Source organism: Thunnus albacares, chromosome 16 (genome assembly GCF_914725855.1).
Source record: "Thunnus albacares chromosome 16, fThuAlb1.1, whole genome shotgun sequence".
Classification (NCBI taxonomy): Eukaryota; Metazoa; Chordata; class Actinopteri; order Scombriformes; family Scombridae; genus Thunnus; species Thunnus albacares.
The window spans coordinates 28,155,475-28,183,396 of record NC_058121.1 but is presented as its reverse complement, the minus strand read 5'-3'; the positions used below and the strand labels follow the sequence as shown (position 1 = coordinate 28,183,396).

General features: G+C 41.3%; 1 protein-coding gene across 2 annotated transcripts in view; it reads left to right on the top strand.

Moving 5' to 3' along the window:
- ncoa1 (nuclear receptor coactivator 1) overlaps positions 1 to 27,922 on the top strand; it is a 55,825-nt gene that overhangs the window by 23,536 nt on the left and 4,367 nt on the right. For both annotated transcript variants that reach the window (XM_044376337.1, XM_044376336.1), the window contains exons 3-18: positions 9,402 to 9,507; positions 12,737 to 12,903; positions 13,968 to 14,074; positions 14,213 to 14,390; positions 15,959 to 16,138; positions 18,222 to 18,314; positions 19,039 to 19,179; positions 19,647 to 19,794; positions 20,752 to 21,757; positions 21,876 to 22,106; positions 23,059 to 23,407; positions 23,754 to 23,936; positions 24,594 to 24,708; positions 24,890 to 25,058; positions 27,051 to 27,368; positions 27,818 to 27,919. In XM_044376337.1, coding sequence (XP_044232272.1) covers positions 9,419 to 9,507; positions 12,737 to 12,903; positions 13,968 to 14,074; positions 14,213 to 14,390; positions 15,959 to 16,138; positions 18,222 to 18,314; positions 19,039 to 19,179; positions 19,647 to 19,794; positions 20,752 to 21,757; positions 21,876 to 22,106; positions 23,059 to 23,407; positions 23,754 to 23,936; positions 24,594 to 24,708; positions 24,890 to 25,058; positions 27,051 to 27,368; positions 27,818 to 27,919 — 3,576 coding nt within the window. In that variant the 5' untranslated portion in view covers positions 9,402 to 9,418. The remainder of the gene's footprint in view (positions 1 to 9,401; positions 9,508 to 12,736; positions 12,904 to 13,967; positions 14,075 to 14,212; positions 14,391 to 15,958; positions 16,139 to 18,221; positions 18,315 to 19,038; positions 19,180 to 19,646; positions 19,795 to 20,751; positions 21,758 to 21,875; positions 22,107 to 23,058; positions 23,408 to 23,753; positions 23,937 to 24,593; positions 24,709 to 24,889; positions 25,059 to 27,050; positions 27,369 to 27,817; positions 27,920 to 27,922) is intronic.

The following is a 27,922-nucleotide window of genomic DNA, read 5'->3' as shown; positions in this document are numbered from 1 at the left end:
GTCAGCACGCTCCCACCTCCATGTTTCACGGTCGGCACCATGCAGTCACCATCTGATCCATTTATTTTGGTTTCATCTGAACAAAGAACATGCTGCTAATATTCATCTTCAGGCTTCTTTTCATGTTTAAGTTCAGTTTAATCTTGCAGCAGTTTTGTGCCGTTTTAGTGAGCAACGGTTTTCTTGTTGGACGTGGTCCGTAGAGGTTGACTTCCTGCAGTGTCCTTCACACTGTGTGAGGAGTCACTGAAACACCAGTTTCCACAGATAATCCTTGTGCCAAGTCAGAAGCACTTGCTCGTCTCTTTTTCAATGCAAGGCTGCGTAAATAGCGAATCGTGTGTACCGTCATTTTCAGAGGACCTTCTGTTATTGGTAGTTTGGGTCTTCCTGCAGCTGTGTTTTGGCTTCTGTTCAGCAGCCGACTGATGATCTTGTACCCTCTCCCGTAGGGGTGTAATGGTTCTGTGTGCTCCCCGACCCAAACAATTACTGTCAAAATAGTGGAACAATCTACGAACTCCGACGTATGGAACAATAATGCTAGCACTTTTATTGGCAGTGCACCACTTAGCTGTAGCATACGTGTAGCCTGCTCATGGATGTATGTTCGCTGACTTAGCCAAGTTACCCTGGTTACCCTGGTTACCCTGGTTACCCTGGTTACCCTGGTTACCCATGCTCATGTAGTGTTGCTACCGTCATTGTTATTAAAAAATGCGCCGTTTTCTCCGTATTTAAACAATATTGCGTCTCCCCGTCCCCCTCCCCTCTCTGTGACAGTCATCTTTTCACTCCGCCCTCGAGTGAAGTCGTTCCAAACAACTACAAACACATTTGATTTCCGATGTCATAAGAACCAGTTCTGAGCGACCATAAATCATCATAAAACAGCTGTCAGCAGGTGTCATGACTCCTCGCAGGAAATAGAAGGATACATTTCACTTTCTTTTTTTTTTCTGCTCTACCGAAAACGTACCGAACCGCGACCCTGAAACTATGTAATGTTACACCTTTACTCTCCCGTCGTTATGAAGTCTCACAATCTGGTTTCTTACTTGTTCAGGCAGTTCCTCACCATGTGGAGCCATGTTGCATTAGACACAACCCAGGCCAAAAGTGAGAAAGTTGTGTTCACAGGTTCTTTTATAACCTTGTTCAGGCAATTAGTCTTAACTTGAAGTCACAGTTGTAATCATTTTTGTAGTCAGTTTCGGTTAATTTTGCTTTTGACAGACAGACACCCATTAAACAATAACTAACCGGTTCATTTTTAATTAAAGTTGTGATGTAGCTTTCATTTGTAAGAGCTGTTGATGGTCAGAGCTAGCTTGACTTTTAGCTTCTTCTCCCGGTGTGTTTAGTCACAGTAGCTCTCGATGGCGTAACATACTCGGGCTCGAGGTAAGGATATAAATAACAATACGAATATAAGGCCACCCTGATTATAAGACGACCCCCCTTTTCCAACAGCTGTTTTTGGAAAAATGAGGTTACTTTTTGAATATAACTTACATGTTAGTATAGTTACATACCCACACACTCTCCTACCAGGCTCTTGGAAGTGGTCAAAAAGTGGTATTTGGCAGCTTGACATATTCAGTTTCTGCAGTAGAGACGTTGACGCTTCGGACTCGTTTTCACTCGTCATGAATTTATTTCCTCCGTGGCAGAAAAAGTCCAATTCAACTCCTGCAGGTTGAATTGGACTAACAAAACACTTTTAGTACTGACTGACTCTAACAAGCTCACTATAAACAGACTGTAAGACACCCGCTAGCCTAGCAACATTAATGCTACAAACAACCCATAATGCAACACTCTGTATAGAAGTTGGTTTTACACCGGTACTTTATCCATTCAAAAAGAATATCTGATGTTGTGATCATGTAATTGCTGTTATTAACCTATAGACTGACATGTGTAACTGGTCAAAAATATTTTTGGTGGTTAACCGATTAACGGTTGTATTTTAAGGCCTGTACTTGGATGTAGATAAATAAGATCAAATACCCTACACTTCACCCTAAAAATACTACAAGTGTCATAAGATGACACAATTTTGTATCATTTAACATTATAATGATATTGCAAAGGAATATACTCACTTTTGTTATATAGATAGATAGAATTTGTGAATCATTGGCCATTTTTTGGAAACTATGACCGATCACGCTAAAAACCTTTATTTAGGGATAGTGGTCAGGTGAAGCCATTTATTTGCATGTGCCCTTTTTAAATTATAATGATAACTGACATCACCCAAATGGCCCTGACCAAAAGTTTACATACCCTTGCACGTTTGGCCTGATAATAAACACACAGGTCGACACACACAGGTTGAAATGGCTATGAAGGGTAAGTTTCCACACCTGTGATTTGTTTGATTGTAATTAGTGTCTGTGTATAAATAGTCAATGAGTTTCTTGCCCTGCACATTCCATCCAGGGCTGCTCTGACTTTACTGGATACTGAGTTATGGGGAAAGCAAAAGAATCGTCAAAGGACCTGCGAGGAAACGTAGTTGAACTTTATAAATCAGGAAAAGGATATAAAAAGGTATCCAAAGATTTGAAAATGCCGATCAGTAGTGTTCAAGCTCTGATGAAGTGGATACCAAACCACGGACAGGTTGAACAACAAAGATTTCAGCCACAACTGTTGCAAAGAAAAACCCACATGCAACTTTCAGCTGGAATACAGGCTTCTCTGCAAAAAAAATGTGGCGTGGCTGTTTCAAGATGCACAATAAGGCGATACTTGAACAAAAAATGGGCTGCACGGTCGAGTTGCCACCAACGCCACAAAACAGCCCACTTACAATATGCCAAACAGCACCTAGACGAGCCTCAAAACTTCCTGGAACAAAGTCATTTGGAGTGATGAGTCCAAAATTGAACTTAATGGTCACAACCGTAAATCTTACAAATTCTGCCAGGGTATGTAAACTTATGAGCACAGCTGTGTGTGTATATATGTTAACATGATGACTTGAAGCCTATCAAGTCCATAAAATAGCTTAATATGACCACATCTTAGTGGATCCAGTTACAAAACCTGCAGTGGAACTTCTCTCTAACATGCATTAAATGTTCATCCTGACCTGATGTAGACACGTCCAACCTGTAAAACACTGCTAACAAGCACAGTTCCTCCTGCAGGATGACTGTGTACAGCAGAGATCAGAGCTGCTGCCACGCTGCCCTCTGTATGTTGATGGGACAGCTACATAATGAAAAAAATCATCTTCATTACATGTTGAAAAGCCTCTGTGCCTCTTCATCATATTCTCCCTCAAAGCCTAAACAGAGCTTCATAACTTTACAGCTTCTACATGATGCTTTTTTTTTTTTTTCACTTTATTGTCAGAACTTCCCAACAAGGTTTCACAGTAAAATCATACCTTCGCTTTTAGATGTAGCATTTATATTTATTTGCTGTGAAGCAGCTGAAGTGTTGTGACGGTATCAACATTAGTTTATAAAGTGAGTGAAGAAGAACAGAACACAGCAGGATTTTAAACTTCTTACCGGACAATAATCCTTATGTATTGAATTCATAATAAAATTACATACGCATCAGCTTATCTCATTAAATATATCATGAAACAGTGCGTTCATGTCACTTTAATGGAAATCATTATCATAAATCAAACCTTTGGCCTTCTGCTTTACTTTAGTTTAACTTTCATTGAAACTCCTGCAACTGCTGCTTCCCAGGCTCGACAAGACAGTTTGCAATCACAAGATACTAAACAAGACATGATGCAGCAGTATGTGCCTCGGTTGTGGGATCATGGTGGCACAATGGCTGTTAATTGACTATTAATTAACTATTAATGAAACAGTTTAGTTGTGCTGCAGTGCAAAAAAAAAGGAAAACAACCTGCTTCTGCTTCTTGCAAGGAGTCACGACACCTGCTGACAGCTGTTTTATGATGATTTATGGTCTATATATGTATATAAAGTAGTGTAAACTAGCTAACTGTATATAAAGTAGTGTAAACTAGCTCCACCTCCAGCAGCTACAACAGTAACATGCTGCTCTAACACTGATGCTTCACTATTAATAATCTAATGATGTCATATATAATAATATATCAGTCAGAGGGACCAAACCACTACTTTTACTGCAATACTTTAACTACATCAAGCTCATAATACTTATGTACTTTTACTGCAATACTTTAACTACATCAAGCTCATAATACTTATGTACTTTTACTGCAATACTTTAACTACATCAAGCTCATAATACTTATGTACTTTTACTGCAATACTTTAACTACATCAAGCTCATAATACTTATGTACTTTTACTGCAGTACCTTTCAAATACATTTTTCTCTATGAAGAACTGTTTTGTGACCTGTTTGTTTAAAGCTTGAATTAAGTCTCTAGCTGAAAGTATGTGGAAGTAGTTGAATTTCAAAATAAAGTAAGTTTTAGAGGATTTGAACGTTTCATTTTTTTTTTTTTTTTTTTTTTTGGAAAAATGCTTAATATTTTAAGTTAGAAAAAAAAGTTGAATACAAGCATAAATGTCCTTAAAGAGCTGAACATTTTGATGATTGATTGAGTAATGATTGTCAATAATATAGTTAACAGTTGGTTTAAATAGAAATAGTTGCCAAAATGGAGAAAAACACTTTCTGAAAATCATTTCCTTTGCAAGGAAAAGCAAAACAAGTGTTGCATTTTTACTAGAAAACATTCTGTAACACATTAAATAGAAGAATAAATCACTTCCCCTTTAATAAAGTTTATACATTTAGAGGTTTTTCATATTTTATATTCCAACCTTGGATACTGTAGTGATACAATAACACGGCGTTACTGCAGTAGATATAGAGGGAACCTGCTGACTCCACTTACATCCATGTGTCAGACTAGATGATGAACTTTTTAAGTGCAATAAGTTCAATACAGTTGATGAGGTTCATCCAGTCATGTATGTTTTTGATATTGCTGTTTATAAGTAACTATTACATTGTTTGTCTGCGGCTGCGAAGCCGGCTAACGAGGAGGGTAATGATGGAGCCTTAATCATCAGCACTTTTCCATGTTGTTCATGAAACATAATCACAACAGAGGAGGGGAAACAGGAAAGCCCAGAAATACCATGATGATGGTTGTTGATGACGGCTTGTTGTGCTGATCAATCACACACACACACACACACACACACACACACACACACACACACACACACACACACTCCAGCTTTCCCCTCGCCGCTATGCTCTGTAGAGAAATAATAGATTTCCCAGTCATGTAATTGATTGTTAGAGCATGTCCAGTCTCTAAATAAGATAATGTGTATAGTTGCTTGTTACATCATCAGATATAACTACTGTATCTTTCGCTCTCTTTCAGTCATGTTGACTTATCGCCAGAAATACACAGAAATAACTTCAATAAAAGAATGTTAATATGACGGGCAGGTCATTTTATAACTGTTATCACTTCACATAAACATGTTTACACTCAGCAAGGTAAAAGAAAGACGGTTAAGATGACCTTTCACCTTTTCCAACACCTGTTTTATGGTGAAGATGCAAAACACTCGTCCTGTCAGGAAAGTTGCCCTGAGAAAATATTAACGCAAGGAGAAGAAAGTCCTCGTCCCCGGAGCCTTTTCTCTCGTAAAAAGTGAAATACCTTTATACCATTAAAGCAGAACGGAAATTCCACATTTATGTAGCTTTTCTATCATCCACATAGTCACACTCTCTCCTGTCAGGCTGTCGAAAGAGGTCAAAATTATTTTCTTCAGCAGTTTTCACACTGTCTGTTTTGAGCTCCTCATAACGTGTGACAGCAGCGGTTCGTAGCTGCCAGACAGGAGATCCGGAAGTCCGGTCTAGTTTCTGCAGTGAAGACATTGGGAAAACGCTTCGGATTCATGGATTTATCCCCTCCGTGGCAGGAAAACTCCTTCAGGTTAAACTGAGCTAACCAAACACTTTAAAGTGCTGACTAACACTAGAAGACTCACAATAGACAAGACTTGAATCCAATCACTGGTGTAGCAACATCAAGGCTACAAACAAGCCTTAACGCAGAGCGGCGTGTAGGAGACGGCGTGTAGGAGACGGCGTGTAGGAGACGGCGTGTAGGAGACGGCGTGACGGCGGTTCTCTCTCTATACAAGAAGGATCCTGTGAACTCGTAATTGTCTGGTCCGCAGATAAAAGACGACCTCCACTCTTTTTAATGTAATTTCCAGAACGCCATATCGGCAATCAATACCCGCTTCTATTCAAGGTTTAACTGAAGTATTGTTGCATTTTCTAACTGTTGTACTGCAGCTACATGCAGACATCAGTTTAATCAACATTTTAATAATTATTGCTTTATTTGCAGACTCAACACAGCTGCACAAAGGGCTTCACACACATAAACCATAGAGAGCATGTTTTAATAAACCAGTTGTGTCGGTCAATTAATAGGACTTCAGCTGTTTTTATGCATGTACTGAGCTCAGTCTCAGCAGACTATGACTATAAAATATGAACGTCATTGATAGATTTCAGACTCCAAATAATGATTTGAACATGTATCAGTCAGTAGCTGGTAGATGTTCATTTCCTACCCTGAGTCTCATTTTTACTGCGCGCTAACGAGCTGCACTGTTCTCAGTTCTCGCTGCGGTCGGATGGATGTTTTTTTTAAGTGCTCTGTGTCAGCGACACAAGGAGGGTCGAGAAGGAGCGGTGTGATTTTGAGGTGCGATGTTAACAAGGCAGGAAGGAAGGAAGGAACGTGGCCTTGCAGCTGCACCCGACGCTGTAACGATGGCAGCTTGATTTTTGCTGGTAGCTTGTTGTGGATTTAAAATGTTTTTTGTGTGTCCATACTTTACAGCATGGATGTGGTTTCACAGATTAAGAGACTTGTGTCCATCTGTCATCATGTTTACATTTGTTTTCCTCCAAACAAGGATGTGTACAGTTCCCAAAAGACTAAATTAAAGGTCTTCAAACAAACTAGAGGTGGGACAAAACATTGATATTGCAACTTATTGCAATATTTCCATTTGCAGTATGTTATAGATATGTTTTTTTTGACTCACCGCTGTCCTCCGACTCTTTATGGAGGTGCTGAACAGGCAGGTGATGGTCAGGTGGACGACAGTTGTAGGTGACAACGAAGAAGAGATGCAACTCCTCACGTCTGTGCTGGAAACACAGAGAGTCAGCTGAAGCTTTGACCGTCACTAGAAGCTCATTCATGACCCTTTTTGTAAAAAGTTTCTGTGTTGTGGCTGAGCTAGCGGCTCTATGAGAGGCTCCCCAGTGTGTGTGTGTGTGTGTATGTGTCTGTTTATCATGTTAATGTTTAACCGACCGTCATCACTCGTCAGCCCCTGAATATCTAGTTAAGCTGAATATAGCAGTTAGTCATCGGCGGGTCGCGTGTTGTGTTTACTGACACAGAGAAGGAATAAATCTTTGTGTTATTAGCACGACGTCGCCTCTGTGTTTGTGTCTTATCAGACTCTGTGAGAGGCTGCAGTCAGCAGTGTGCTCTGTGAAACTAATGGACTGTTAATAAACATTGTACATTATCTGATTATTTCCTGCTTCTTCTTCATCACAGATATGTTTACACATCGTAGATTATTTCTTTTATATATATATATATATAGTGTGAATCGCAGAATCACCTTTGTTGTGATGTATCGTTATGGTGATAGTATCGTATCGTTAGTTCATTCATATTAGAAACTTTATATTCAACAGACAGAAATGATAATACACATATACAATATATATACGCTGTCTGGTAAACATGACAGGAGTTCATATCCGTAGTAGCCTTTATAATATTACAGTATTTATCTTGTACTACTGATCATTTATAACTTAAATTCATGAAGTTCATCCAGAACTATGTTGGATTTTGCAACTTTGTGTTTATTTGGATTATTTTATCAGTCTTTTCATACAATATTTTTTATTTATTTACAGCTTCAGTAAGCAATACATCCAGTGACACATGCCCCCCCCACCCCTCCACTCCTCACCCACCCACATACATTCATCCCACAGACCTTTAGGTCATCGACAGGTCAGTGTGAGAATCAGTGTGACACCCAAAGAAGCTTTTCATACCATTTCTGAGAGCATTAAAAATGTTTTAACTTTAATATATTTGGCTTAATGGATCGTGCAGGAACCCGGTTAACTCTTCTTCTTATACACGGTGTGCTTCATCGAATGTTGCAGGGTTTCCTGTTGCCATGGTTACCCTGATGCAGCGAGAGAGAGACACACACAGACTGTAGACTTTGCAGATAAAGAACAGACATGAGTCCATTGAGAGAGAGACTTAAAAGGAATGCCAGAAACATACAAAACAAAAAATGTTGGAGAGAACTTTCAGTCAAATAAAATCCTGAACAGAATCACCTGAAAACTACAGCGTTAAACATCACGGTAGAGAACAGACGGCAGCTGTTGTAACGGGACAGTTTGAGCTAGTGTTGATGTTATTGTGACAGATGTAAATAAATAATGTGAACCAAATACCTTTTGTACACATTTTAAAGCTGCTTATAATTCAGCATTGTTTCTGATTACTTCAGGGACTGCACCTCGCTGGGTTTTTTGCAATATAAGTTATATAGAACATTTAATTTAATAGATATATAGATAAACTGTCTGTCGGCTCACTACAACAACTTCTGTCACATGATGTCACACTTTGAAAAGACGTATATGAACTTCAAAAAGCTGCTCTGACATAATGTTTCTTTGTTTATTGTGTTTTTGACCACATGCTAATGTTTGTGTGCCTGGTTTTGTTCCAGTAGTATTATCAGTAGTATAGTCGTATCAGTTTCACTGTGCTGAAAACATCCTGAACTATGATTGAAGTTCATATACTGTCAACTGTGCAGTTTGTGTTTCTTACTGCTGTAAAGAGATTCATGTTACTGATGTTTGTGTCTGCAGACTAAACGCCTTGTCTTACTGTTTCATTACATGCAGCTACAATTATTTTAGAGTAGAAGTAAAGAACATTACTGTCAACTAAAGTCAAAGTTCAAAGCACAAAAAACAGTGTTTGCTTTACTCAAATTAGTTCTAATGTTCCTTTTTATTTAGTTTTCTGCACCAAACTTCAGTAGATAAAAGGAACAGTTGAACTGCTTTGCGAGTGAAACAACAGGAATTATCCTGAAATAAACAGAAATCCAGGATAAGTTAACAACATTTCACCAGCGGTCAAATAAATAGTTGCTTGTAGACGACAGTTTGCAAGTGTGTTTGTTTATTTCACACTTAAGATTAGATAAATAGGATCTGTGGGATTTAGTCACTGCTCTTACGTTGTTGTTGTTGCTGCTGATGTTTCTCTCAACCATGTGTTTCTTCTTCTTCTTCTTCCTCCGCAGGTCAGTTGAAGCTGAAAATGAGTGCAGTAGGGGAAAGCCCCCTGGACCCTGCCACGCCAGAGTCACGCAAGAGGAAGGGCTCGCCATGCGACACATCAGGGCAAAGGTAAAAAAAGACTCCAAACACTGACAAACACCGCAGAGCCAACAAGACAACAATGATGATGCTGTATGGCTGAAACTCTTTGATGCTTTGATAGCGATCAATACTTTGATTGGGCTGACAGTGAGTTGTGTGAAAGCCAGGATTATCTGTTGACATGTTTTATTATGGTCATACTGTGCTTTATGCCTTCTTGTGTGACAGAAAAAGTGTCTTAAATAAAACGTAGGTTAATAAAAATGTGCATTAAGACCTTAAAACAATTATAAGAACAATGTATTTAAATATTGTCGTTGTAGTTGTCCAGGTGTTGTCTTTACAAAGCAAACAGCACGATTAAATGAAATACTAGACAATACATATACTTCATAGATGGACTCTGGACTGAATAACAACATAATCTGAACAAACCAAACTTTAACCACGACCGTGTTTCACTGACACGTCACCATCACGTCACCTGTCGTCACTCAGCTGCAGTTAGAAAAGCTTGTTGTTGTGAAGGATGAAGGAGGTCCGGTTGATAAAAAACGTCTTGTTCAAAACTAGTTGATACAAAAAAAAAAAAAAAAAGGTTGAGAGAGAAAAAACAATTTATGGATGACTAGACTGAGAAATATGTGCTCATTTTACCCGAGGGAAACATGAGACCATTGTGCTTGATTTGCAATGGGAACGCAAAAAAAACAACCACTACGACACCAAACATGACTGTTTTAAACAAACAAACAAAAAAAAAAACTGTCCCAAAAAACACAGAGAAGCAAGAAACCACAAAACTGAACCAGTTAAGTTTTGATATAACAACAAATGAATACAGGAAGAACTCATTAATGAACAATTAAACCAGCATCTCCACTCAGCCCTTAATGCACAAAGTTTATGGATATTATAAGTAAAGGTGTCACATCTCCCATGAAGACAGTTCTGGAGTTTTTCTACTGATATATCATCATGTAAAACATCTTTTCTCCACCTTTGATGCAGTAGAAACTCTTTATTTTTATTTAAGCTCTATCTAAACAGGAACTTGATACACCCCCATCCCTACTTTAGCTCTGTTTACTTCTGTCGCTCCTCATAAACAACCACTTACCTGCTCTTTTAAAGCACAAGACTACACTGACAACACTGAAGATGTGTAGTTGGCAACCTGCGGTTCACACAGACACACCAGTCAGTCATAGAGCTCAGACACACACCAAGAGAGAGAGAGGCCTCTTGAATGCTTTCATGCATGCGTTCTTGTATATCTATACGATGGCTGAAGTGAGAAGAAAGAAGAAGAAAAATCTATCTATCAGAGTGTTGAGATCATGGTTTAAGGTTGAAGATTAGATAAAGCTTTATGTCAGGGTAAGGTGTAAGTGGTTATGGAATGAATGTAGTCAGTGTGTTCTGTGTGTGTGTGTGTGTGTGTGTGTGTGTGTGTGTGTGTGTGTGTGTGTGTGTGTGTGTGTGTGTGTGTGTGTGTGTGTGTGTGTGTGTGTGTGTGTGTGTGTGTGTGTGTGTGTGTGTGTGTGTGTGTGAGTCTACAAGGCCAAATAGCTGATGTAAGCTGATGTAACAGCCCAGCTAGCATTTCTACAGCAACTACACGCAGCCACTGACCTGCGCATTCACACAGCAGCAGGAGCAGCAACAGCAGCAGCGTCCTCCTCCTCCTCCTCCTCTTCCTCCTCCTCCTCCTCCTCCTCCTCACCCCTCCCTCCCTCCCCTCGGTCACCACGCCTGTGTGTTCTGGCTGGCCAATGCGCTGACCTACTTTTGCTGTTGTCGTCTCTCACACACACACACACACACACACACACACACACACACACACACACACGTTTCTTTTTTCATGTTTACCACATACCTTGCTGTTCCTCGTCGGTCTGGAAGTATATTATTGGAAGTGGAGAATAAGGTTGTGCAAAAAAAAAAGACAGAAAAGACCAGAGTTAGGCCTTTTAAAGGTGGATTGAATTTGCTTTTTAACTGTTATTTATTGTTTACATGCTACAAAAACAAACTAAAGGCAGTTATTGCTGCACTAATAAGAGTATGTACATGTCATACAGAGTATTTACAAGTCACAATTACTTCTGCAAACTCTGATATTGATACTGCAAACCACCTGTTTGAGAAAGCAGCATGTTTTGTTTACTTTGATGAAGCAATCTCTGTAGTAATTGATCCCTGGATTGACTGAATCACATCTTTGAGTCATTTTAGTCGACATTAAACAGCAACAACAATCCTCCAGGCAGATTTCAAGATGAATTAAAACTGTAAAAACAGAAGCATCATGAAGCAGATTAAAGATATATATATTCTACTGTTTGTGCTCCTGTCACCTTCACATCTTTCTCCTTCTACCCCAACGTCTTCCTCATGGCTATCCCCCCCCCCCCCCCCCCCGTAGCCGTAGCCCCCCCACGTCTTTCTCTTGGTGGGATCTCCTGTACGATGCGAATTATTAAGGTTATTCTTATCTGAGCACATCCTCTTGTCTCTCACCAGCCTTCCATTATATTCTGTTTCTTCCTCCGTGTTCCTGTCACTCATTGTCAACAGTTGGAAGCTTTATTATCCAGTAATAAGAACGTATCCTGCCTGCGCTGAAAGTTGCTATTTTCACTGTCAGCTGATCGAAACACGTTATACGAAACGATGCAGTTTGTTTTTATTTGTTTATACATCAAATGAGATTATTGTTTTCTGAATTTCAAGTTTTATTTATTTGAATGTTTTGATTTTAGTGTTTCTTGTCATGTTTTTTTCATTTATTTATTATTTAAAATGTTGTTTACATCACTAACATGTGACAGTTAATAGGACTTGAAGCCACGTTGTTACCTATCAATATATTTCTTGTGATAAATTAGTAGTGAGCTGTAATGATTTATTGATCGATCAGTCTTTGGCATCAATTTTGAAGCGAACATGTCAAACATTTGATGATTCCAGCTCCTCAGATATGATGATTTACTGCTTAAATTACTACATGTTGAATGTTATAATAGAGTTTTGGACTATAAGAATAAGCTACTGGGCTGCAGGACATTATGATGAGTTATAGACCAAACAATTAATCATTTGATTGATGAAACAAACACCAGATTAACTGAAAATGAACATAGTCTCTAGTTTCAAACGCTGACCGAACGCAGGCGTCACGTTCAGTTCCTCCAGTGGGTTGAATCTCACATCCTGGTCGCTCGTGTGTGTGTGTGTCTGGTTTCTGCAGTCTGGAGAAGCGGAGACGGGAGCTGGAGTGCCGCTACATCGAGGAGCTGGCTGAGCTGTTGTCGTCCAACATGGGTGACATTGCCAGTCTCAGCGTCAAGCCCGACAAGTGCCACATCCTCAAGAGCACCGTGGACCAAATCCAGCAGATCAAACGGCGTGAGCAGGGTGAGGGTACACACACACACACACACACACACACACACACACACACACACACCCACACACACACACACACACACACACACACACACACACACACACACACCACACGCTGTAATGTTTGCACACTGGAGTTTTTGAGTCATTTTACAAATTAAAAAAGTGTTTTGCTACACTGAAGTAAACAGGAGCTCACATCTTTGATCAAAGCTTCATATGTTAAAGGGATAGTTGGACATTTTTATGAAATATCAGCAAGAAAACAAATAAACTTGTCAAACTGTTGCTTTGAGCTGCTCAGATCTCATATTCAGGTTTTATCTGCAGGTTTTTTTGGTGTTAAAATGCAGGAAGCATGGACATTGTGTGGGATGTGAGGGTTACTTACAGGTGTTCAGGTGTTGAGGTTTCAGATGATTTAGGCCACATTCAGACTGAAAACAGCCCTCCATTAAAACAATGTAAGGGGCTGCGGTGGTGTTTGAGGTCCTGGTGAGACAGTCCAGGAAGTGGATTTGGACCTACAGATCATCTAAAACACAACACAGCGGTTTGTAATACTTACAAACAGGATTTTACAACTCTGTTTTATCTTTCGTCATGAGGAACAGTCAAAATACCCAAATACGGCATTCACCTTACAAATCAATCCACCAGGAACGTGCACTTACACGTATGTGATTGGCCCGACGCATTACACCTCACTGGATGACGTCGTGTTGCGTCTCAACCATAGACTGTATAAAAATATGGACGTAGTTACCGTGACGTCACCCGTTGGTTTCTGAAGAGCAGTTTTGAAGCTCAAAGTGAGCCGCTCCGGCCGTCGCCATCTTGGCAGTGCGTGACGCCACCTAACTCCCAGCCAATCAAAAATGGGCAAAGAGGCGGCGCTTGGTTTCAACCCTGCGATGCTCCCAACGTCGACACATCTGCTGCGTCGTCACAGTACCACCAATCAAATGACTGACAGGGCTTCCCTTTTTCCACACACAGCTAACATTTATTTCACAGGACGTGTCAAACCCGGTGTTTCCAGATTTCTGACTGTGTTTGTTTCCTCCTGGCAGAGAAAGCAGCTCTTCTGTCTCCAGATGACGAGGTGCAGAAGAGCGACATCTCCTCCAGTAGCCAGGGGCTGGTGGAGAAAGAGGCACTGGGGCCCATGCTGCTAGAGGTGAACAATACACACACACACACACACACATATCCTACCCATTACCACTGTGGTGATTTTTAAATAACACACACACACAAACTCATTATCTTTTATTCCCTCTCCATCTATTCTTGCTTTCTTCTTCTGCTCGTTCAGGCCCTCGATGGGTTTTTCTTCGTCGTCAACCGGGAGGGCCGCATCGTCTTCGTTTCTGAGAACGTGACGAGTTACCTTGGCTACGCCCAGGAGGAGCTGATGACCTCGAGCGTCTACAGCATCCTTCATGTGGGAGACCACAATGAATTTGTACGCAATCTGCTGCCCAGAAGCCTGGGTGAGTGGAGCTGGAGTGAGGGACTGTGGGTTGTAACTGAGAAAAGTGAGCGCAATCTGCTGTCTGACACTTTATATCCCAGCTTTAAGATGCCAATAGCCATTATTTTTGATAGAGATATTTGGTAATTAGATTTTCAGTATCTTTGAATTTGACAGTTTCCAGGCCAAAGAAACCCATTAAGGAGGCAATAAGACTTGAGAGATGGGTTTTGGCAGCAGAATCAGCATATAGTCCTTAATACTGATAATTAACTTGGTTTATTGATGGAAAATACTGTAGCTGAGGCAAATTTGAAGAGCAATGGAGAAAAGTAGGAGGATGAACCATGGAAATTTTAAATTAACACAGCTTTAAGTGCTCTACAAAGCTGCGAAATGGTGCTCGGAGAGGAAAGAAACAGTAAAGTCAAAGTAGAGGCAGAAAGACGACGTATGTGTGGGTGAGCGAGGAGGGAGGGAAGAGTGAAACAATGAAACAATGCCTTTCTTCACCCTGATAATGTTATTTTCATTTTAGCTACAACCTCGGAGAGGAGATTATAATGAAAATGAAAGGAGGGGGGGGCCTGAAGGGGGTCATATAAGGACAAAAGATAAGAGTGTAGAAGTCGACAAGGTTGAACAGTTGTATTTTTTCTGTTGAACTTGTAATCTGTTTTAATTCTACACCAGCAACTACAGCTCTCCTTCCTCCTTGAAAACAGAGAAACTGAAAACAAATGTCATTTTTGACGTCTCGGTGAACTTGACTACAGATTCTTCTCCGAGCAGCGTCCTCCAGCACCTCCTGTTGTGATTTTTAGTTATATTGTTTATCTTAAAATGGATGGCATGTGAGTTTAACTGTCAAAGATTAAACATTTGGAACAAGAAAAAACATTTTAGTTAGTTTTAGTTTAATCATAAATGATTATGAATACGTGTACACCGCTCTCATCACTCTCATCTTTGGTCAAAATGTCATATGTGAAAGGAAAAGTTGAACATTTTTGGGAAATATTGTCAAGAAAACAAACATATTTCTCAAAAACTGTTGCTTTCAGCTGCTCAGATCTCATTAAGGTTCGACCACCAGCTTTTGAACATTAATTTTCATTAATAATTTTAGTAATTCTGCTTTTTTTTTTTCAGCACACAAAAGCAGATAACAGATCTATACTAAACTAAAAAACATAATAATGAAATATCATTTAACGAAAATGAAAAACAAATTGGCAAAAGAAGAAAATAAAGAACGTGTGATTTTTTATAAATATGCTGTCACATCAGTGTAACATCTGCAATTTTGAAGTTTGAACCAAGAGTTATTACTCAAAATGAAAGAACTGGCATCTTGTTTTAGCTTTGAGAAGAAAAGAGATTTGGCAGAAAATTTGTTTAATTTTCAGAAAAAGGATCTGCAAGATGGGAAAAGTTGGTAAAAAAGGCCAACGAAGACACGTTTATTCTATTAAATAAAGAGAAAACAAAGAAGCATCAGTGTTTGTGGCTTAAATACTGATGAATGCCTCCAGGGATATATACCGTATTTATTTTTCTCATTAGTAGTACTTCATCTCGTTGCAGTGAACGGTGTGCCGTGGCCACAGGAACCCGGCCGAAGGAACAGCCACTCGTTTAACTGTCGCATGCTGAAGAGGCCGCCGGACGAGGTGGATTCAGAAAACATGGAGGCTCGGCAGCAGTACGAGATCATGCAGTGTTTCACCGTGTCCCAGCCACGGGCCATGCAGGAGGAGGGAGACGGTACATGCAAATACATGCACGCAAACAAAAGAGTGCACCCAGTCTGCAGCCATTTCTGACACGGAGTCGATAGATGTAGTGCAGTTTTTAGAGCTGTCGTCATTATTGAGGAAGCAAAGAAGCTGAATATATAATAATAATATCATCTGTCTCTTTTTGTACATCAAGTTTACTCAACTTGCTGCAGCTTTGACCCTAGAGTCATTCCTTTGACAGTTGTGTGTCTTTTATATGTCTGTTATTCCCCAAACTGATGAAGCAAGTGTTGATTTTCAAAATAAGAGTGTGGAACATACAAAGCTGAGTGTGATCCTGCTAGCACGATATTTAACACAATCCTTGTTAAGAGGGGGGAAATTTTTCGTTTTAATCCAGAGTAGTTTCAGGTGTTCAGTTTATTGTTTTATACTGTAGTTCAGTTTAGTGTTTTATACTGTAGTTCAGTTTAGTGTTTTATACTGTAGTTTAGTTTAGTGTTTTATACTGTAGTTTAGTGTTTTATACTGTAGTTCAGTTTAGTGTTTTATACTGTAGTTCAGTTTAGTGTTTTATACTGTAGTTTAGTGTTTTATACTGTAGTTTAGTTTAGTGTTTTATACTGTAGTTTAGTGTTTTATACTGTAGTTCAGTTTAGTGTTTTATACTGTAGTTTAGTGTTTTATACTGTAGTTCAGTTTACTGTTTTATACTGTAGTTCAGTTTACTGTTTTATACCGTAGTTTAGTTTAGTGTTTTATACTGTAGTTCAGTTTAGTGTTTTATACTGTAGTTCAGTTTAGTGTTTTATACTGTAGTTCAGTTTACTGTATGTTTATATCACAGGTTTAAACACACAGTGCTGTGCAAAATATTTGGCACTAAAAGTAAAGTGAGGATGCTTTCAATGATGTCCTGATTAGTTTTTATTTATCAGTTAACTTGATATAAAGTTGATCAAACAGCAGAAAGTAAATCAATATGTTTGCTGTGAGCAGCTTTGACTTTCAGACAGCAGCAGTGTTTCAGGTTCTCGGCAGGTCGGTTGTTCCTGCGTCTTCTTCTGTGTCTTCCTGTTAATCCCAGACTGACTCCATGATGTTGAGATCAGAGACCATCTGCTGCAGGACTCCTTGTTCTTCTTGTAGATGAAGATAGTTCTTTATGACTCTGGCTGGATGTTCGGGCTTGTTGTCATGCTGCAGCATGCTGCAGTAATGCTGCATGACAAACTCAATAAATTTGGGACCAATCAGACGCCTTTCTGATGGTGTTGCATAATGCATAAGAATCCAAACATCTAAAGTGCCTAAAACTTCTGCACAGCAACTGTATCTGAAACTCCTGAACTCACCTGTGAAAGTGTTTAGAGAGAAACAGTGACTCTTATGACATTTATTTTCGAGTTTATGTCAAGAATGAATCCAATTTAAGAAACTCGATTGGTTTGTCACTTCAGAAATCTTTAATTATTGCCGAGACAAATTGTTGACCTGCAGTTTTTTTCCTCTCTCGTCTCTTTTCTTTTTTTTCTCGAGTGAAATTTTTTAACGGTATTAAAACGAGGTTTCAAGGCTCCACTTTCACTGCGTCCGCTATCTGTCCAGTTGGACGGTGACCAAATCATTGCAGGAGAATTTTTGGAGTCATTGGTGCAATCAATGGCCTTGATAAAAATTTATGATGTAGTTCCTGCATTGCAGATTTACTGTGCTGCTGAGCTCTGCCTGCTTTCTGTCACTTCTATCCTCCTTTCTGTCCTTTCTATAGCATCGTGTTTACAGTATTGTACGTCTTTAGAAGAAAGTTTTGCCAATTTTGAAGTCCCAGCGTCCATTGTTTGCATTGTGGGTGTGATTGACAGCTCTGTTAGCACATTTTTAAGCTTTGTGAACAGGCTTTTATAACTTCTCCTTTATAACGAGAAAACAGATTTTTGAGTTTTGACAGCTTCTTGTGTCTTTTCTTACACCTGTGCATCTGGGAGGGATATTACACCAAGCCAAATTTTAGCATATTCTATAAATTAGATGGCAAAATAATCTACATATCATGCTGTAACATAGATAATAAACTTTTTTACCACTCGTGTCCTTTCTCTCTTCAGACCTACAGAGCTGCTTGATATGTATTGCCTGTCGGATGCCTCGAGCCCAGCCTGTCAGCACTGAGTCCTTCATCACCAAGCAGGACCCCACAGGTAACACACACACACACACACACACACACACACACACACACACACACACACACACACACACACACACAGGTTTGATATGTTAGTCAGTATAAAATTAGGGCTGAAACTAGCAATTATTTCCATTATCGATTCATCTGCTGATTATTTTCATGATTAATTGATCATAATTTTGTCCATAAATTGTCAGAAAATAGTGAAACATGTCAATAGTTATGTCTTTAAATGTCTTATTTACAACCAACAGTCGTAAACCCAAAAGATATTCACTCACTGCCACAAAGAAAAGCACTAAATCATCAATTTGAGGGGCTAAAACCAGCAAATATTGGGCGTTTCTGATGATCAAATGACATTTTCTGCCAATCATCTAATTGATTAATGGACTAATCACTGCAGCTCTACATAGAATTAGTTTAATTTTATGTGATTTTGAGGTGTAGTCCACGTATTTCCATGAGCATGTTGTGATATATTAGAGAATGAGTCTCATTACAGGAAGGCAGCAGAATATACATTCATTTCGCTGATGCTTTTATTTTGGCGTTATTCTCTGAAAATGATTAGAACAAAAAAAAAAGCAGGAGTAAGGAACATTTTGTTCATGGTCACAGTGTGAACCCTAAATGTGTGCAGGCTGCTGTAGATGTTGAAATCTTTGTAGACTGATCTTTTGTGTGTGTGTGTGTGTGTGTTTTTTTTATATGTGTGCGGTACACCTCTCCAGGGAAGATCATCTCCATAGAAACTAGTGCTTTGCGGGCGACAGGCCGGCCTGGCTGGGAGGACCTGGTCAGGAAGTGCATCTACGCTTTCTTTCAGCCGCAGGGCAAAGAGCCCTCCCACGCCAAGAAGCTGCTGCATGAGGGTGAGTAGCCACGATTTTAATTTTCAGCTTCACTCCCAAAAAAAAAAAAATCATTGATGCGCTTCTTCTCCGCCAGCTTTGTCATGGTTACCGAGTTTCAGCGCCACCTCAATACCGTTATAATAGATTGAATTGAATACTAAATTTTTATGAGTCACCTCCTAACAAAGCTGTTTCCAGTGGAAAGGTTTTTCATTTTCTATCACAAAGTGAATGTGAGGGATTGTAAACATAATTACCTCAGATATAAAATGATGTAGTAAAAGGCCTTAAGGGAAGACAGACATTATTATATCGGATTATCACCTGTAGTGAAGCTTCTGCTGCACACTGAATGCAGACGTATCATCTGGACTTTGGGGGGAGGCCTCTTTTTCTCACTCTGTGTGTGTGTGTGTGTGTGTGTGTGTGTGTGTGTGTGTGTGTGTGTGTGTGTGTGTGTGTGTGTGTGTGTGTGGTCCCCTCAGTGATGACCCACGGCACCGCTATCAGCCCGCTGTACCATTTCACATTAAGTGATGGCACCCCGCTCAGCGCTCAGACCCGCTGCAAGTTCTGCTGCCCCCCCAACCCTGACGTACAGCCCTTCATTATGGGCATTCACACTATTGACAGGTACTGTGATGGACTCATACATACACACACTAATGCTCAGGTTGCTATAAACACCACTGGTGAATAGATTTTTGTTGCTAATGTCAAATAATTATTTGCTATTTGACTTATTCCTGATTAAAACTGTACCGCAAACATAATAAAATCTCAGTTTAATAGTAAGTTTAGGGTCTAATTGCAGGTTAATCACAAGTCCAAATGAACTGCATTTTATCTAAAGCCATAACAAGTGATGTCACAGAGTAAAATAGACTTTATTATCATCTTTTAACTCGTGCATACGGATGTTGTTGCACACCGCAGGGTCACAACCAATGTGTTGCATGCACATGAACATCACAATTATGATTTTAAAGTTTTTGCATTATAAATATCCTGGTTAATGTTTTGCACATGTCAACATAACATCCTGCTTTCAGAAGTTTGGATAAGCCCTTCACGGTTTTTTATAATGCTAGCTGGACTTGTGTCATAGAAACTGTGATGCTGTGGCTTGTAAAATACATTAACCATGTTTCTGATCTTTCTGTTGCCATGTTCACAGGTGTGTCATCAACTCTAGTTAAGTAGTTGTAAGTAAAAACTGAAATATATGATAATAAGTCCTGTAATAAAAGAAAGTCTGACACTTATGTAATGCAGAGGATACATTTTAGTATATCACAGCAGCTATGAACCAACCTGCAGAAACTACAGATTTGCTGGAAATGGAAGATAGAGAGACAAAGCTGCACTGATGCAGATGATGAGGAACCTGGGTAATATCAGAGTAATGTGTACTGGGAGCTGAATGACCATGTAAAACCAGGAGAAGACTAAAAGCTGTGGTACTAATGTCCATAGTAATGAGCTCATCGTTAAATTTGCACCTAGTGAGTTTGTCGTTGTGCTTCTCTGCTCTGCCACGTGCTCTCTCCTCAGGCTAAAGTTCTCTCTTATATTCCACTTTTCTCCCAGGGAACACAACACTGCTAGCTCTCAGGAAAACACTAACCCCAGCCTTCCACCGACCCTGGGCAGCCTCGCCCAAACTCCTTCCCGCTCCCCGGCCCGTCCTCCCGGCAGCAACTCGACCCAAGGCTCAGGCCTCGCCTCCTCGGGCCTTCACCCCAACAACAACAACGTCTCCTCCCACGGACATAACCCCGCCACACCCACAGGCTACCTGACGCCTAATCGGACGTGTCCCCGGCAGGTCAACAGCCCCTCTCCTTTGAGCAGCCCACTCACAGCCACCCCTACCTCTTTTATGTCACCCAGGATGCCACGGGCCAGTCCTGGGTTAGGGGGAAGCCCTCGCGTACCGGGGAACCCCTTCTCTCCCTCCACACCAGGCCTCCATTCTCCAGCCGGGGCACTAAGCAGTGGAGGCAGCCTCAACAGGCAGCAGTCTGGCGGTGATGGTAGTAGTGGCGCCAGCAGTGGGTCAACAGGGTCCTTCTCCCTGTCCTCTCCTGTCCCTCAGAGACAAGCCAGTACGCCCACCGGCTCCTCTACACGACCGTCATCGGCAAAACCCCCAGAAGGAGGAGAAGGAGGGGGAGAGGACTCTGTAAAAGCCCCCCTTCCTTCTGCCTCACAGTTGGGTAACCCCAGACTCAGTCAGCTCCTGGATAGCAATGGGACAGGAACTGAATCTACCACCAACAACAACAACAACAACAACAGCAGCAGCATCCATTGCACCTCATCACCTCATCCCAACCCCCCTCCCGCCGGCCCTCAGTGCCCCGCCTCCCATAGTACTCTAACAGAACGACATAAGATCCTGCACCGGCTGCTCCAGGACAGCAGTCCCAACGACGCCTCCTCCACCACCGAGGACGGAATAAACAAAACCGAAGTTGAGATCAAGAAGGAGCCGCCTGCCAGTCCCGCAGTCACCACAGCACCTCACAAGTCCAGCTCCAGAGAGCCACAGGACCACCAGTTACTCCGTTTCCTCCTTGATACAGACGAGAAGGTGACTATTAGATATTCCCTTTACATTTCTATATTCTCTGATGAGATTACTGGGAATTAGCCGTGTATTTTATCGCATATTGTCATATTATTTGACCCCCTAAAACCTTTTTTTGAAGGACTTGGGGGACCTGCCACCTCCGTCTGCGCTCAGCCTGCAGACGGTTCGGGTCAAGGTGGAGAAGAGAGTCAGCGGGGAGGGAGCAGTCTGTGCAGGATCGACCGTCGCAGCAGGAGGCGCGTGCATACCCGCCGCCGGAGTGTCCAGCAGCTCAGCCTGCATCAGCCCCAAATCGAGCCCCGTCGGAGAGAGCCGCAGAGACAGCCGCAAGGACAGCCGAGACTCCACGGTACAGCCGTCGGCAACGTCGTCAATCAGTCAATCAATCAAACTTTATCTATATAGCACCATTCAAACAAATCAAATGCATTTCAAAATAAAACGTAGGATGTTAAAAATGTATTAAGAGACTAATGCGCACCAAAACAACTAAAAAAAACAGAAGAAAAAGAAAGTTGATTGAATAAGGCAACAATAAAAGATGAGTAGTTAAGATAATAAAAGATAATGCAATCAATAAAAATAACAATAAAAAACAAAATTGTGAAATACTACACAGAATAAATAATTATAGCGAAACAGTAAAATGTTAAATCAAAATAAAACATAATGATCATAATAAATAAAATAACTATAAATGATAAAATCCAGACTAAATAAATGGGTTTATGTTTATGTCTCAGATCTTTCAGCAGCTTGGAGCGTTAACGGCTGAAAGCAGCATCACCAGACGTCATGGTGACTCGTAGTAACACAGAGTAGTCCTGTAATTACAGATATGTTCTTATATGACACCCAAAATCATAATAGTAATGACCTGATAATCATAATATGTGTGTATGTTTATAAATCACATGTGCTGCTGCTGCTGCTGCTGCTTTCAGACGCTGTCAGAAAGAGTATTTTCACAATTAAACCTGGGAATTGTCCTTTACTGAGCTGTGCGTCTGCGTTGGCATTTGCCTGACAGCCGTTGTAAATCATGATGTTTATTTTCTTGGACTTTGTCTCCACTGTAGGCTCAGCTACCAGCTGCAGCCTTTGAAGCTCACTAGCCTTTGACCTTTTGTCTCTCTCCATCTCTCTTTCACTGATCGCCTGGCCCCCTCTTCTCTCCCACCCATTATTCTTTAATTATTTTCTTTTTCACACCATTTCACCATTCACCCCTTCATCTCATCTTCCTTCCTCTATCCCTTTTCATTTGTTTCTGCTTTATTCTCCCTTTTTCCTGCCCTCAGATGTCTGGTGGCCCTATTGACATGGATCCTCTTACCCAGCTGCTGCCTGGCCTGAGAGGCCCAAGTGGGCCCAAACAGGGCAGCGAGGATTCAACAACCCCTGGAGGGGGCCCCCAGCTCCAGTCTCCGGCCCCCCAATCCTCAACCCAGCTCCAGTCTCCTGTGCCTCAGCTCCAGTCCCCCCTGTCTCAGCCCCAGTCCCTTCCCCAGTTGCAGTCCCCGTCACCCCAGCTTCACTCCCCTTCCCCCCAGCTCAAACTGCAGTCACCCACTCAGCTCCAGCCCGGCGAGGCCAGCACTCCCCGCAATGTAAATGTGAAGAGAGAGCCTCCCGGCACTCCTAACAGAGGTACGGTTTCAGTTTAGAGGGTTCATGTAGAGGAGGGAAGGGTTTAGCATGACTACAGACTAGCTGTGGACTCTATTATTATTGTTATTAGTGGTGGTGGTTGTAACAGCACCTTGTTGTTCCAGAAAACTATATTTATATACAGACTGTGAGTCTTTATGCCCCCTAGTGGCCTTTAGGAGGCAATGCGGTGTCAGCAGACCTCACATGAAACCAGAATCATTTACTGACCTGCTTCCTGTTTAACTTCAGCGCAGCGCTGAGTGTCTTGTGTTTAGCAGTACTGTTCATCTAGGTTTGAGTTTTTCTTTATCATTTATGTGCATATACGTGTTTGTTCCTCCAGGGCACAGTGATGGCGGCCCCCCTTCCGGTTGCAGCCTCCAGAGTCAGTCGTCTTTTGATTTCTGCAGTCCCCCCACTCCAAGCCAGACGCAGACCCAGGGACAGGGAGACCCCTTCCAGACCCCCAAAGACAGCAGCCCCTTCCCAGAGGCAGAAGTTACCAACCCATTCAGTTCAAGCACTGGTATGCGAGATAAACATACTGTCACAGTTAGTCACAGGAAAAACTATCTCCTAGCAACAGCAGGAACCTGTTTTTGGTCAGAATTGAATGCTGTTGTTGGAAAACAAGGAGGCAAAAAGGATCCAGACGGTGAAGCTTTGAAGAGTAATATGATGCTGAATCTTATGTGGCAGAGAAGCTTTTGTTGATCTGACCTCCTATAGGTTGAAAGTTTCAATCCTGTAACACATCTGAGCGTACGTGACATCACTGCCGGGTGTGGTTAAGGTGTATTCTGTTACACCTGTGTGAAGAAATGATGTAGCTTTGCGCCGGATTGTAGAAGAAAGCAACAAGGTCAGAGTTTCAGTCATCCAGGGGCGTCGAAAGCAGGATTTTAAGATGTATTTATGGCCTCAAATATGATTTTGAGCTTGAAATAATGTTTAGAAATAATGTAAAGTCCTGTGGTTGTACTTTATATCACCTCTAGCTCAACATCTTATTGACCTGTATTTCATCTCATAGATGTTGAGCTTCTCTTTAAAGTAATTTAAACCAGAATTTGCTGATAAATACTGTATCTTTCTTTAACCTGACAGTTTTGAGTTAAGATTCATTGTTCATATATTTTTTTTTTGAGTGGTGCTCATTTAAATTTCTTCAAATCTGTTTCAGGCCTGACCAAGATGGATGTGGCAGACTCCCAGTTCCAGCCTCTCGCTCTGTCTGACACCTTGTCCTTTGATGGTCTTGGAACTCCTTTACAAGCTCCCCTGGCATCACCACAAGAGTAAGTATCACTGTCCTATAAACACATCAATAAATACTCGTTCCATGCTGCTGCTGCTTTGACTGCTCTGCTCTGGAGTTGTGGGAGAAATTTTTGCAAAAAAAAATTATCGTAACCCGCTGTTGTGCATGTTAATGTAGTTTATAGACCTTTTACAGTGTGTGTTTGTGTGTGTGAGTAGGCAGTGTGTGCCCTGTACGCTGGATGAAGTGCTGGGTCCTCCGACGACACCCGAAGGCCGAAACGATGAGAAAGCTCTATTAGAGCAGCTCGTCTCCTTCCTCAGTGGGACTGATGAGAGTGAACTGGCCGAGCTGGACAAGGCTCTGGGTATCGACAAACTGGTACAGGTAAGCACGTGATGAAGACTGTAAGAATACTTGCAGAGCTGGGCGGTGAAGGTGCTCAAGGTGTAAAGGTTGTGTGTAGCGAAATGGTTTTTTAGTACATGATCATTTTTAAGAGATTCATCATTAAAGCTGGAGTGCAGGACTGTTGTCGCCTCCTTCTGGCAGTGACAGTAATTACAAAAACAGTGTCACATGCTTCTATCATAGCTCAGCTGTAGCCTGCTCCCTCTGTTGCTGCTGTAAAACGGTGGATAAGTTGTTTTCAGTGTCACACAAACCCCACAAAATGATTCATTTCACTGTTAGAATTTGATCCATTCAGTCTGATATCTAGTAGTCAACCAAAGAAAACCTTGGTCGACTAAAATCGTACATAATCTTCAACTAAACGATTAGTCGGGGGGGTAAACTCAGCAGCCACACATTTCTCCGCTTCGGTTATGCTAGCCCATTGTTGCTAACTTTGGAGCTAACCCCCTTCACTTTTCCATCATTTGAGGAAACAACAGACGTGACTTTTTAGCATTTATTAACTGACACACTGTAGTTTGTACTGTACATTTACTGCCAGACTGACAACTTACTACTAACCTTTTCCTCTGCTCCGCTCGCATCCACCGTCACTTCTCTGCTCCTCGCTCTTTCTCTTTCCCGCTCGCTACGCAAACATACTCTTTAACGGAGCCGCGCTACCAGCGGTTTCCCAGGCAACGACAGAGGTTGACTTACGTACCGGAACAGCGCTGCACAGAGACTCCCAAACGCTGTCGATTTCAAATATTAATAATATTATTTTTGGCCTGGCGGGGGTTCTCGTTGTGTCATTATGGAGAAACACTGATTCAGTAAACGTTGAGTACAGTTAGACCCAGCAGGCTCCATCAGGTTGGGCGAATTCAAAGTTGTGAAACCTGTTTTCACAGGTAATTTGTTAGTCTGTCTCTCCCGCCGCAGGAAATAATGGATTAATCCTGGAAAGCTGTTGATGTAGCACTTTTCTACGTATGAAAATAACACGGAGATTATTCGACCAATGAGAATTTAGAGAGCATATCGACCAACTAATCGACCAGCAGACTACAGCCCTACTGATAACATTTTGAAAGTCTAGAAGAGACGCACGATTAAATTATTTTATCCCCATTCAAGTTAGCGGAGAGCTAACCAGGAGTTAGCCGACCACAGAGCTCAGTATGCATTAATCCATCCAGCTAATGTCAGATTAAAAACTCTATAGTGTGAAATACAGAGAGATTTATCTGGTGTTGACAGGCTTTAATCAGCTTTGTGTTTAAACTTGTTTGGCTTGAATGTAACAGATGTTCATTTATATGTAAAAGTTCTACACTGTAGGTTTAATTGTGCAGCGTTACTATAATTCATCAAAACAAACAAAACAGTTGCATAATTTAAATGTTGGCAGCGTCTGCTGGCTTCTGCTCCGCCTGTTTGTGCCACCACAAGCTGGATCTGGCACAAAAAAAAATCTGCTGGACTGCTTTGAAGTGAAACAGGAGGTGTTTTCACTTTACAAGACATTCACAGTTCTGTTCGAACTGCAGTAATTCTAACTTAATTTTGGCGAATCTGTTTAAAAAAAATATAAAAACCCAGAACCAGTCAAAGGTTTGGACACATCTTCTCATTCACTTGTATGAGAAAATGTGTCCAAACTACACAAAGGAGCCTTAATAACTAACTCAACTTACTAATAATTAACATTAGACCTGCAACAATTAGTCGATTAATTGATAAGTCGATTAACAGAAAATTAATCAGAAACTATTGTAATCGTGTTAGCAAATACTTGCTGGTTGCTGCGTCTCAAATGTGATGATTTGAAGCTTTTATATGTCATATATGACATATAAACCTTTTTCAAGGCATTTTATAGACAAAATGAGTAATTGATTAAGAAGAAAGTAATCTGCAGAGGAATAATTGTTAGTTGCAGCCATTAATAACGTCTCTCTGCCATGTTTTTCCTCTCAGGGTGGCTGTTTTGACCCTTTGCCCCAAAACTTCCCAACCCAGCAACCCACTGCCACCCCAGTTTCCATGGACCCTAAACCGCCCACCTACCCTTCCCAATTCACGCCAGCTCCACAAGCTCAGTTTCCTCCAGAGCTGGCCACGGTGGGGCCGCAGGGTCTGGGGTTCGGAGCTCCGAGAGGGGCTTTCCCCGGCGGGACGGCGGGCATAGGCCTGAGACCGGGCATGACGAGACCACAGGGGATGGGAACCCAGCTCAGGCTGCCCCCCAACCAACTGCGCCTGCAGCTGCAGCAGAGACTGCAGGGTCCACAGCAGGTGAGTCGTGTGTTTGACTTCCATTGGGGAAAGTTTCGGCTACTTGTGATACTTTTTACAGCACAGTTTCAAGGTTTAACTGTTTATTCTGTGCTGTGATGTGTTAAGTGTGAGACATACTGTTAATACAACAGAAACACATACTGTACTGTACACACGCTCCTCATCCCTCACGACTGCTATTCATTACAACCTTCAGAGTTTTTCCTTCACACAGTATTGATGAGTAGCTTTCTGTTCTTCTACTATATAATTATGACTCTTCCTCCTTCATCACTTACATTCAACTCCTCTCTTCTGTCTCCCTCCTCTTTTCTCTTCCTCTGTCAATGATCTTTTGAAATCTATTAAATCTCATCTTTCCCTTCACCTTCTTATCATCATCATCCTCTCATTGCTTATTTCACCGCTTATTTCTTTCTTTTTTCTCTCTTTTTTCACCGTCTCAGCTCCAGAACAGGCTGGCGGGCGTCAATACGTTCCCGGGAGGAGCCCAGCATGTGAACATGGGGGTTCGTCAGGGGGTTCAGCAGCCTCAGATGCCCTCACAAGTG